This window comes from Caenorhabditis briggsae (assembly GCF_000004555.2).
Source record: "Caenorhabditis briggsae complete genome, chrII, whole genome shotgun sequence".
NCBI lineage: Eukaryota > Metazoa > Nematoda > Chromadorea > Rhabditida > Rhabditidae > Caenorhabditis > Caenorhabditis briggsae.
In genome coordinates, this window is record NC_013486.2 from 3,269,552 (window position 1) to 3,282,882 (window position 13,331).

Sequence of the window (13,331 nt, forward strand, 5' to 3'; positions counted from 1 at the left end):
CTCATTTTCTGCAAAAGATATCAAAAAGTGGCTAACTAGTAAAATGTTGCTGATATCCTGATAAACATTTTACTAGTTAACCACTTTTTGACACCTTTCAAAAGAAGTGAGATATATAGGCTCAAAGTGGACGATCCGGGTGCCGTTCTATTAGAGGTTTTACGGTATTTCCCTGTTAATTTTTTAGTTCCGGGTAACTGAAAATCCATGACACAAATTCTATATTCTATCACGTGTGGCTCTCTCTCTCTCTCTCTCTCTCTCTCTCTCTCTCTCTCTCTCTCTCTCCAGCTCCTTGACTCCAAAATATCTTGTTTCCTCTGTCTCACTGACCATATTCTTCTCTTATTTGGCAAACCAGCGAGAAAAATCAGAATCCAACTGACATCAACTTAAGCCTCATATGCCTCACTTTCCCATGATGATGGGAAATTTCGAAAATCTGATTATTTTCTCTTTTTCTTCTGCAATCCACTTCTCATTGTCTCACGATTTTGAATTTGTGTCTGTCTCGAGAAAACCGGATAAACAGGTTTAGAAAAAAATTGAATATTTTTTTAGTTATTTCTAAACGGCTCCAATATTTTTGTATTCTTTATACTTTGTGATAAGGAAGTCAATTATATAAAAAAATTCTATATTTAGAGGAGGGAAATTGAGTTCAAATTTGTATTAAAACACAAAGATCAGGGAGATTTCTGAAAATAGGTAATCTGGGAACTATGAAAAACAATTTTCAGAATCGCTGATTCTCAGATTCTGGAGTTTTTTGAATTTCAATATTTGGATATTTTTAGATTTGGGATTCCTCATACTCACCGTAACCACCCTACAGTGCGAGTCATAATGATAGGACCCCCCCTCCCAAATGAGTGTTCCGGAAAAACCGAAAATGATAGAAAAAATCTGTAAACGCAGTTCGATTCAGCATGTGAAAAATTCTGAAAAATCAAGAACTCTGGAAAAAGAATTCTGAAAAAAAAACACAAATTTTGATTACTCTAGTCGAGTTTCAGAAAAAAAAATTCAGACTTTTTCGGGATTTTTAGGGTTTTTGGAGTAAATCGTGAATAACTTTGCTCCTAGGTGAAATTTTTCGCTGTAACTTACAGGGAGCATTTTAGCAATGCTCATGATTATGTTGTTAATGTTCAACGCATCTCTGAGCTCCGGTAGCTCAAAATTGAGCTTGTGCTTTGAACTGAAAAAAGTATAACTGAAAAATTTTCGACGCTGTAAAAATGTTCCAAAGTTGTAGAAAACATTCTTCTATGCAAGTAATTAATTTTAATAGCAATTTTGATAACTCACTTCAGTTGGGTATATTTTTTTCAGTTCAACGCACAAGCTCAATTTTGAGCTACCGGAGCTCAGAGATGCATTGAACACTAACAACATAATCATTAGCATTGCTAAAATGCTCCCTGTAAATTTCAGCGAAAAATTTCACCTAGGAGCAAAGTTATTCACGATTTACTCCAAAAACCCGAAAAATCCCGAATAAGTCTGAAAATGTTTTTTTCTGAGACTCGACTAGAGTAAAAAAAATTTGTGTAAAACGTTAGAATAGGTTATTTTAGAACTAATTTAACATTTTCCAACAAAAAAAATCATCTTTTTTCTTCAAAAAACTTGAGATTTTTCATTTTCCAGGGGGGTCCTATCTTTATGACGCGGCCTAAAAAGTGACTTTTGAGCCCTGTGAGCTTGAAAATGGCTCAATTAGTCTGATAATTTGTACACATAGGTTTTTTCACATGCTGAATCGAACTGCGTTTACCGATTTTTTCTATCATTTTCGGGTTTTCCGGGACACTCATTTGGGACGGGGGTCCTATCATTATGACGCGCACTGTAATAGAATGCACCCCAAAGTTTTGGCCAGTTTATCTCGGTTGCTGTAAAAGATATCAAAAAGTAGTCAACTGACAAAATGTTTATCATAGCATTGACAACATTTTATCAGTTGACAACTTTTTGATACATTTTACAAGAATCAAGATGAATGAGCTCAAAGTGTATAGGGTAGACTTCTATTAGAGGGGGTACGGTATTTTGACTCCATAAATTTTGTACCGGATAAAAGTATATAAATTCCATTTTAATAAGATATGTATGTCCTTTGTAAAGCGTCGAAAGTTGAAAGCGCACTAAAACGAGAGCTTATAAATTTTTAAACTGCTCATCTAGTGTTAATGGATTTCTTATTTGTAAAAATGAGAGAGGGGGGACACTCTATTACAGTGCTATCATCAAAATCATTTATAGTTTCAAGAAGTATTTTTTTTTCTGAAACTCGAACTTTTAACCAGAAACACTCTTAAAATCAGATCTAAACTCTTCATTGATTTTTCTCTCAATACTCAATTTTGTTATTTATTTTGTGGCGGCTTTCTCATTGGTCAAGAGAGTGATGTGGTTGGCGGTGCTTGGAGAAAAAGCTTAAGTATACCTGAGAAATAGGTGTATGGAGGCTAAATAAAATCAGTGTTTGTGCCTCTCTCTCTCTCTCTCTCTCTCTCTCTCTCTCTCTCTCTCTTTTCTCTCTCTCTCACTTTCTATTTCCAACCTTACTGGGTTGGTTTTCCAGTAATCGCCAGATATGATTAGATTGATGTGAGAGAGAGAGAGGTTGTTGGGAGGAAAAAGTCAAGGCACTGGTCTTTTTTCTCTTTTCTCGATTTCATTTTTTTCCATCTGCTTTCTCTTTCTTTTTTAGCTCAACACTGACGAACGACCCGGTTTTTTTCTCGGTTTTCTTGTTTCTTTTTTTTTGCTGTTTCTTTGCATTTCTGATTTTTACAATTATCATGTTTTTGTTCCAAGATTTAAATGTTAAATCAAAGAACATCTACCGTAACTTTAAGTCTTTTTTCTAGCTTCCTGTAAAAGTTATTAAAAAGTTGTCAACAGATAATTTGTTTATCATAATATCTCAAACATTTTTTCAGTTGAGACATTTTTGATATCTCTTATAGGAGCCAAGATAATTGAGGTCGAAGCTGATGGTTCGGGCGAGCGGGCTTTCATTAGAAAAATGGGGTTTTAACTTTGAGCCAATTTATCTCGGTTTCTATAAAAGATATCAAACTTTTGGCAATTGTTAAAATATTGCTGATGTTATGTTAAATATTTTATCAGTTGACACATTTTTGGTATCTTTTATAGGAGCCGAGATAATTGAGCTCAAACTTGACAAAGTGGGGGCTCTTCTATTACAGGTTTTTTGTTTATTTTCCAATCTTTCCCAGCTCCCTTTCTTTGAAATTTCCCAAAAAATGTTATCGAAATCCCGTTATTCGTATCTGTATCAACCGTCAGTCGAATACAATTCCAAAAACCCCATCAAAAAAATAATATGTCCAGATACATTTTTTTCTTTAGAATTTTCCTAGAAAATCGTATAGAACTACGCATACGATTCAAGTGTTATTTGTCAGATGACGACGGACATACACGGAAGCTGAAATTATTTTTTAGAGGATTGAAAATATATATTCTCGGCACTTGGGTTCACGCAAATGGGTCAGAAATCGCGCCCCAGTAAACGTGAGATTTTAGAAAAAATTCGCTGCTGAATTATGTGGCTGAGAATCAAACTTTTAAACGTTGGACGAAAAAATCACGCGTTGCAACTCGTTGATTGAAACTAATTAGGTCAAATCCACGTCAAGTTGGAAATTATTAAATTTCTTCTGGCCTAAAAGTAAAGTGGCCTAAAGTTATTTGAGGCGCGTTTTTTGACCCGTTGGCTTGAACCCAAGTGAATCGGATATTCTCAAACTTCTCTGACAGTTTTCAGAAAACTTGACCTGATTCCTTTTCCCCCTAATAACGTGTTTCTTATTGTAGAGTGTCAGCTTTGCCGTCAACTATCTCGGTTCTTTTAAAAGAAATCAACAATTTGCAAACTGATAAATTGTTTATCACAATATTATCAGTATTTTTTAAACACTTTTTGATATCTCTCATAGGAACCGAGATAATTAAGCTCAAAGTTGACGGATCGGGCCCACTTCCATTAGAGGAAATGCGGTTTTAACTTTGAGCCAATTTATTTCAGTTTATTCAGAAGACATCAAAATTTTGTCAACTGATAAAATATTGTTGATGTTATGATTCATATTTTATCAGATAACAAATTTTTGATGTGGTTCAAAGAAATCGAAATAATTGAGCTCAAAGTAACTTTGCTCATTTCTTCAGTTGCCAGCGAGTTTTTCGGGATCTTTTTTATAAGTTTCCATTTTGTCAAATCCAATTTTTCAAGTTTTTTTGAAACTCCAGAAATCTTAAATAACGAGTTTCGTACCAGCTATAAATTTTCAGGTAATAAAAGATTCTACTCCCAAGATTCTAGTCCCCCACATCATTAATATTTCAAACTGACTCATTTTTCTGGCTCCTTTTTTTCAGAGCGTTCTTTTTTCTCATAATCCTTGTCCTTCTTTTGCTTCAAAGGATTTTTTCTTGCTTATTTTCTTCTTTTGTTCCACCCCCCCCCCCCCCCTCCATCCTTCTTCTTCTTTCTCCAATCTCGATTTTCTCTCCGCCCCATTGAAAAGAAGAAAACCGAATGAGTTTATTGTATAGAGGGGTTCTCGCCTTTTTTGAGAAAAAAACCCATCGGGAGAAAAGCGGATTTTTTACACCATTTCATTTTATTCCCCTTTTTCGGTTCGTGTGCAAAAAATTGGATAAGAAAACGATCCAACTACCGTAAATGCTCTAATTGAAGCCAACCCAAGCTGTCAGCTTTGAACCTGTATGTCTCGGTTTTTGTGAAAGATACCAAAAACATGTCAACTAAAAAAATATAGCTAATTTTATGATAAACAATTTATCAGTTGACAACTTTTTGATATATTTCGTTGGAACCGAGATAATCAAGCTCAAAGTTAAAACGCACCTCCTCTAATGAAGTCCACCCGTACAGTAAACTTTGATCTCAATTATCTTGGTTTCTATAAAAGATACCAAAAATCTTTTAACTAATAAAATATAGGTCATGTTGAAATGAATAATCTATCAGTTGAAGGTTTTTCGATATCTTTCACAGAAACCGAGATAATGGAGCTCAAAGTCGACGGCATGGGTGGGCTTCTAGTAGAGCGGTTACCTTTTTGGGATTTTCGCTAGTTCTTTTTTCTGAACAGCCTCGCTTCTTTTCTGAATTGATTGCTCATTTTTATTTCAGACAAAAGAAGAAGAAGTTCTCTTTTTGAACATAGGTAAGCTCTATTCCCTTCTCCCCTCATTCATCCAAAAAAGAAAAATTTGAGTCACAAGTCATTCGCAAATGATGTCACATTATACGTGAGGCCACTCAACTCACACCATATAAAGTGATATTAACCTAGAATTCTACTGAAAAAACTAAATCTCAATCAACTTTTTTCTCCCATTTAATCAGTTTGATCCCGATTTTCATTCTTCTTTTGCTTCAGTTACCGTAACCACTCTGATAGCGTGCCTCCCAAACAGTCACCTTTGAGCGCAGATATCTTGTTTCGGTGCTTTTTCGGTTACAAAGGACATACATAATATGTACATAATATATCTTAACAGAATGGAATTTATATGCTTTTATCCGGTACAAAACTTATGGAGTCAAGATACCGTAACCCCTCTAATAGAAGCTCACACTAAACGAGCACTTTGAACTCAATTATCTTGATTCCTGTAAAAGATATTAAAAATCTATCAACTAATAAATTGTTTATCATTATATTTCCTATATTTTATCAGTTAACAACTTTTTGATAGCTCTTACAGGAATCGAGATAATTGAGGTCAAGGCTTAGGTGAACTTCTATTGGAGGTGTCCGGAATGTTCTAAAACTTTATTCTGACACCTTTGGCCGTGACCTAGAAACGAGCTGCTAGGACTGAAAAAAAAATATAGACAGGTGTTTCTTGTTTTTGAAGAAGGGGGGAAACGTCAATAGTTTTATAGACGACTAAATGTCCCGCCGATATTTTCAGAAAATCTTAATTTTCTATTCTTGGGAGTACATTGATTAGGTGGGTTTTTGATAAGCTGTGAGAAACTGATTGTCTAAAATTCTACGAATTTCAAAAACTTGGAATTACAAATCAAAAATGAACGAAATTTCCAAGTCAAGTTGAAGGTGTGAGAACTCTAATAATTCTGAGAGGTTTAGTTCTACCGTAATCCCTATTGCCCTTCTATTACAGGTGCTTTTTTTTCTAACGTTCATAAACTTTTTAGATTTTTCAGGGTCCAAATTTTGATATTCTAGATTCTCCAGATTCTGCATTTCAGATTTTTCAAATTTTTAAGAATCTTTGTTTTCAGATTATCTAGAATTTCTGCATTTCCCAGATTTCTTTAAATTTTGAGGCTTTTTAGATTTCAAAAATTCAGAAATTCGGAACTTCAGAAATTCGGAAATTCAGAATCTCAGAATCTCCGAATCTCAGAATCTCAGAATCTCAGAATCTCAGAATTTCAGAATCTCAGAATCTCAGAATCTCAGAATCTCAGAATCTCAGAATCTCAGAATCTCAGAATCTCAGAATCTCAGAATCTCAGAATCTCAAAATCTCAAAATCTCAGAATCTCAGAATCTCAGAATCTCTGGATTTCCAGAAATTCAGAATCTCAGAATCTCTGGATTTCCAGAAATTCAGAAATTCAGAAATTCTGAAGTTCAGAAAATGCAGAAATCCGTCAAATCGAACTTTTTATTTTTGATTTTCGAAATTCTGAATTCCAGATCTTCAATTTCCTAAAATCTTAAAAATCGAAACTCCTTGAAAAACCCTACCAAGCGATCATAGAACTCTTCCCTCGACACCCAAATGTCTCTAATTGCCCTTTTTTCTATAAAAAGAACTATCGAATCCCCGGAATTCGTCCTTCTCTTGTCCTTCCTCCATTCCTCTTCTTCTTCTTCTTCCAATATCTTGTTGATTAGGTTTATTCATCGTTCCTCTTCTTTTTTACAAAGAGTCAAAAGAGAAGAAAAAATTGGAATAAAAAGGGGTGGGGAGGGGATTAGAATCATTCGCATTGTATCCAGATAGACGGATAGAATACAAAAAACAGAAAAAATCTGACTCCTTCTTTTTCTTTTCTCATTTTAATATTATTATTTCTTCTCGTCTTAAATTTTCTTGTATATCTGAAAAACAAACCGAAAAAAAACCCATAATGTTTAAGGCATACCTGATGGCTGAGGAGCAAAACGAGCAGGTTAGTTTGATGTGCAGGTTTCACTAGATACAGTAGTCTAGAGGTTCTAAGTTCCTATATTTTCAGAAGTCTGTAGCTCGGCTGTCAAGTTTCCATTCACTTTGAACATTCCAGAGGATGTAAAACAGACCTAGATTGGAAATTTGCATTCACCGAGTTTTTTTGAAAATTCCTAGTTTTTCAGCTATTTGCCGACACCCCTTTTTGGTCCGTTTTTGTACTGAAAAAGGTTAAAGGTGGTGTGCGGTGAAAAATTTTATTGCTTCATTTTGTGCAGAAATCCATGTAGATTCCCATAAAAATAAAGAAAAAATTCAAAAAAAATTCCTTCATTGAGAAAAACGGCATCGAAAAGTCAAAGTGGGAACCGGTGGCCTAGCGGTCAGGTGTGAGTTTTCTAGGCCAACTGCCTCTAAAAGCGCGCGAAATTCGAATTTTTATTGATTTTCAGTGTTTTCTCAGATTTTTGTCAGGTTTTTTCATACACCTGGAAGGGAATTAACAAAAACATTTTGAAATCTTTAAAAGACATTCGAGAAAACACTGAAAATCAATAAAAATTCGAATTTCGCGCGCTTTTACAGGCAGTTGGCCTAGAAAACTCACACCTGGCTGCTAGGCCACCGGTTCCCACTTTGAATTTTCGATGCCGTTTTTCTCAATGAAGGAATTTTTTTTCGATTTTTTTCTTTATTTTTATGGGGATCTACATGGATTTCTGCACAAAATGAAGCAATAAAATTTTTCACCGCACGCCACCCTTAAAAACGGTTCGTTAATTTGAAATTTTCCGTTCAAAAATGACTAATGGAGGTTTTGATCGATGTTGAATTTTGTACTCCTCGTGGACAAGTCGACGCGCAAAATCTGAATTCTTGAGTTTCAAAGAAGCTTCAAACTCGATTTTTGGAAGTAAAATCGCTAGCAATCACGATAAATTGAAGTTTCAAAAAAATTGATAATTTTGTATTTTGTACTCCTCGTACTAGGAATTTTCAAAAAATGTATTTTTTGACCCCAAAATTTCAAATTCCGCGCGTTTACTTGTCCACGAGGAGTACAAAACATGAAATCTTCATTTTTCTTGTTGAAAAATTCGGCTTTTTATGTAAGCGTCGCGTTTCAAGCTGCTTCGTAACCTTAAAATTTGAATTTCGCGCGTCGACTTGTCCACGAGTAGTACAAATTCAAAAATTGATCGAAACCACCGATTGGTCATTTTTGAGAGGAAAATTGCAAATTTCAACATGAATTTTCGTCCGTTTTCAATACAGCCAGGGCAAAGAGGGATATCCCTCAGAAATTGGAAAAGTAGGAATTTTCAAAAAAATTTTGTAAATGCAAAGTTTTCAATCTGGGTCTGCTTAAAACCCTCCAAAATTTTCGAAACGATCGGAAGCTTGGCAGCCGAGTTCCGGACGTTTTATATCTTATTGAGCGGTACAGTAGTCCTATGCTTCCAGGTCCGTGACATCCTTCTCCTTCCAACCACAGTCAACGATCAAGTTGGATCTTCGGACGATGAGCAGATTGCCGCAGTCGTGGATTTCTTTCATGGAAAGCTTGCTGAATATAATGAGGTCGTTAGAACATTCTAGAATCTTCCAGAATCTTGTTTTTCCTTTTTCAGGTGATCGCCCAGAACAACCGATCTGTTTTCGTTGCCAACTATGTGCAAAATCGATTCTTGGTCACTGAGTTTTGTCCCGAACTTGCCAAATTATTCGCGGTGCTTAAAGTCAAGTCGTTGGATGAGCTGATTCAGAAATTGAAGGACTTGGAAGAGGATCCGGCGATGAGTAAGCTTAAGCTTGTATTGAGTGGGTGGGGAACGGAGGTATTAACCCTATTGACCAGAATCTGGAGACAATATAATTCTTCTGGAAGTTTCTATGAGCTTCGGTATTGAACATCTGGAAAGTTCCAATTTTTGGCTGATAAAAGCGATGTATTCTTCTAGTTCTAGACAACCCGGATTGATGATCTTTGCCTTAATTTTTTCTTTCAACTCATTCAAACAATTTTTGCTAATCCTAATGACGTTTTTGACCACTTCCTGAAACCAGGACCTCCGGAGAAATTAGTAATCCGATTTGTTGATATCACATAAATAGGTTATTGAGTACTACTAGAGGAGACATGTTTTTTGGCTCGATTAATTGTTTTTTTGTGTAATCGAAAACCATTCAGAGGGATTAGAAGATTAGGAATGTAGACTTTGAGAAACTATTTTGGGAACATGATGTGAGGGTAATGATATATTTCTGGAGTTACTGAAATCTATATTTGAAGAGCTAGAAACTGGCGTATTAATTTTGCAGAAAAATTTGAAATATAATCTCAGAATCCCAGAATCTCAGAATCCCAGAATCCCAGAATCTCAGAATCCCAGAATCCCAGAATCTCAGAATCTCAGAATCTCAGAATCTCAGAATCTCAGAATCTCAGAATCTCAGAATCTCAGAATCTCAGAATCTCAGAATCTCAGAATCTCAGAATCTCAGAATCTCAGAATCTCAGAATCTCACAATCTCACAATCTCACAATCTCACAATCTCAGAATCTCAGAATCTCAGAATCTCACAATCTCACAATCTCAGAATCTCAGAATCTCACAATCTCACAATCTCAAAATCTCAGAATCTCAGAATCTCAGAATCTCAGAATCTCAGAATCTCAGAATCTCAGAATCTCAGAATCTCAGAATCTCAAAATCTCAGAATCTCAGAATCTCAGAATCTCAGAATCTCAGAATCTCAGAATCTCACAATCTCACAATCTCACAATCTCAAAATCTCAGAATCTCAGAATCTCTGGATTTCCAGAAATTCTGACAATTCAGATTTTTCATAAAACCAGGATATTCCCTAAATTCCAAAAAAATTCCCCGATTTCCAGAAGCTTCTGGAAAAGCGCTCCTTGAATCTTTCGAAGCCTGGGATTGCTTCCTACGTGACATTGATGACGAGCTTGAGAAGACGTTGGGTCCAGTCAAAACGGCAGTCAGTACTCTTCCAGAAGGTATATACATCATTTTATATCATTCTGAGCACATAATTCTTTTTTCAGATTCTGGAATTCTCGGACTTCAGAGCAAAACAATTTCTTACTATGTGACCGGAAGTGCTTTTGATTGTGTACTCATTATTGTAGTCAGGTGAGTGGTTAGAATTAGAAATTCGGAAATTTTCAGTAATCTAGAATACGGTAATATTCCAGAGCATTCAATAAACCAGAAGTCAACGAGCACATTCTTGGATTATACAATCGAATTGACGAGCTACGAAAATTGCGATGCGACGTCTTCCTACTAACCAAAGGACCGCCCATTGGATCCAGCGGAGGTGCATATATCAAATTGATTGGTGTCCCATTCAGAAAATTATACGATATGAATGAAGCAGAAGAACAACTGAAAGTCAGCAGGAAATCCGCGTTGGAGTATAATGGTTGGCGAACGCTTTGCAAGGTACCGTAACCCCTAACTTGAAGCTATTATCTCTCGCAGAGGTGTCCGGAATGACTTTTTTGAGAACGGAATCCGGAATCCAGAATCCGGAATAAAATAATTTTCTCGGAATCCGGAATCCGGAATCCGGACAAAAAATTTTTCCCGGAATCCGGAAACCGGAAGACGGAATGAAAATAATGTTCCGGAATCCGGAATACGGAATCCGGAATTTTAAGTTCTAAAAACACATATCGTGCTATATTTTTGCAGTTTTAGTCGCGGAAGTTCAAAAAAGTCAGATAATTCTTGCAATTTAACAAATATGCTCAAAATTCGGACTGAAAATTTTTCACGGAATATGGACATCTCTGATCTCTCGGTTCCTGTGAAAGATACCAAAAAATTGTCAACTGATAAAATTTTTGTCATAATATCACCAACATTTTATCAGTTGTCGGATTTTTGTTATCTCTTATAGAAATTAAGATAATTGAGCTCAAAGTCACTGAAAACTTTTCCAGGTTGTCGAAGCTTCGCTAGTGGAGGGAGACTACGCGAACACTGCCAAAGAAGCGGCGGGGCCCGATGATTCCGTTGCTTACATCTCACAGAAAGGGGGTACTGTACTTGTCGACAAATCTGGAGAGATTTTGTACAAGCATATCGAGGACGACAAAGCGGACTCATGGCCGAATATTGATGAAATTGTGAAGCTTGTGGAGGCTAGGGTAAGTTGGGCACAAAGATGTGTACTTGCGCGTCGAGTAAAATGCTGCGTACGCAAACACTCTCTTGCATGTTGACGCGCAAATTCGTTCGGCGGTCGGTCGGTCGGCTAAATTTCCCGAATTTCGATACAACTTTTTTATACTTTCAGAACGCAAAGTACTTGGAGAGCAACAACAATTCCACATCATCAATCCCAAAGGGTGGCAATTTGGCAAAAGTGAACTCGGAAATATCTGTAACCAAGGAATGTGCAACGGACAAAAAGAAGCCGTGCTGTGTGATTAGTTGAATCATTTTGATACTTTTTTAGAATTAGACCCCGCCTCATTTTCTAATTTTAACTTATTACTATCGTGAAACCTCTAATATAAGGTCTCCCTAACTTCGAGTCAATTTATCTTGCCTCATGTAAAAACATCAAAAAATTTCAACTGATAAAATGTTTATCCTTTTATCACAAACGTTTTATCAGTTGAAAACTTTTTGATATCTCTTGAGGGGAGCCATTCTATTACAGTTTATACGGTATTTCCGACCACGTGCTTATTGAACTGAATCTCAATGTTGTAGCTATAAATTAGTCGATTCTCCCAAAATTTCTTGTCTTAAAACTTGCTGAAGTCTCAAATCTCTCATGAATTGCCGAATTTTATCAAACATAATAAAGCTGGCTTACTAAAAACATCTGTTTAAAAAAATCCAAGAATCTAGGTCGTGGCATAAAAATCCAAAATTTAGGTCGTGACCTAGAAAATCTAAAAAATCTAGGTCATGACCTAAAATCCAAAAATCTAGGTTGTAAAAATTTGAAAATCTGAAAATCTAAGTAATGACCAAGAAAATTTGAAAATCTAGGTCATGATTTAAAAATCCAAAAACCTAGGTTATGATCGAAAAATCCAAAAACTGGGTCATGATTTAAAACACACAAAAATCTAGGTCATGACCTAAAAACTCGAAAATCTAGGTCGTGACCTAGAAAATCTAAAAAATCTAGGTCATGACCTAAAATCCAAAAATCTCCCGCTCTAAACGTGTATTGACTTCAGACACGAGCAATATGAGTATATTTGGAAGATAGGAAATCAAGATACACAACAATATATTTAGCAGAACTTCCCATAAATCTCAATAAAATTTATTACAGTTGGAATAGAAAAAGTTATATAGAAACAGAAAGCAATAAAAATGACATGAACTGAAAGTAGCAGAAAAAAAGGTGCTGAAAAACTAAAATGTTGAGATGTTGTGCCGTTTATTTTTATGAATTGATGGTTTGAATAACTGTCTATTTGCAACTGATCTACCATTCTTGAAAATTCATCCTCGGTTTTGTCTTTTTGTTAATACAGATGCCACACGATTATCTGATTCTCTAACGACGTATGAGTGGCTGACGATTGGATCAGTATTTGGCCTAAATGCTTGCTCAACGTACCTGAAAAGTACAACTTTTAAAAAATATCAAGAAGTAACTTACGCTCTAGGCACAGTGTGCGTTGGTGGCGTTTTTGTTGCGGCAATATGTCTTGCCCCAATTGCAGTCAGTAATTCGTCTCGAGGGATTCCCCCAAGAAGCAGTTTGATTTTTAGGTATTCTAGCTTTTGAAATGCGTTTCCTGATTTCCATCGACTTACAAACTCAATTAAATCGGAGACTTCACACGAAAAGCACGTTAAAGGTGGTGCACAGTGAAATTTTTATTGCATCAAAATGTGCAGAAATGCATGTAGATTGACATAAAAATAAAGAAAAAATTCGAAAAAAATTGCTTCATCGAGAAAAACGCATCGAAAAATACGCTGAAAGCCCTTAGGGACGAGGTTTTTCTAGGCCGCCCGGTGAGTAAAAGCGCGCGAATTCAAACTTTTAAAATTTTTCGCTCGTTTTCACTATTTTTTCAAATTTTCCGATGTATCTGGTAGAAAAAT

General features: G+C 35.8%; 1 protein-coding gene across 1 annotated transcript; it reads left to right on the forward strand.

Annotated features, from left to right (window-relative positions):
• Positions 1 to 7,177: 7,177 nt before the first annotated feature.
• Positions 7,178 to 11,688, forward strand: CBG13342 (the record flags this gene model as incomplete). The annotated part of the gene is made up of 8 exons (XM_045241878.1): positions 7,178 to 7,219; positions 8,683 to 8,802; positions 8,850 to 9,018; positions 10,154 to 10,240; positions 10,289 to 10,376; positions 10,439 to 10,688; positions 11,192 to 11,398; positions 11,548 to 11,688. 8 exons carry the CDS (start codon positions 7,178 to 7,180, stop codon positions 11,686 to 11,688), a joined length of 1,104 nt encoding a protein of 367 aa, XP_045095174.1.
• Between the last annotated feature and the right edge of the window lie 1,643 nt (positions 11,689 to 13,331).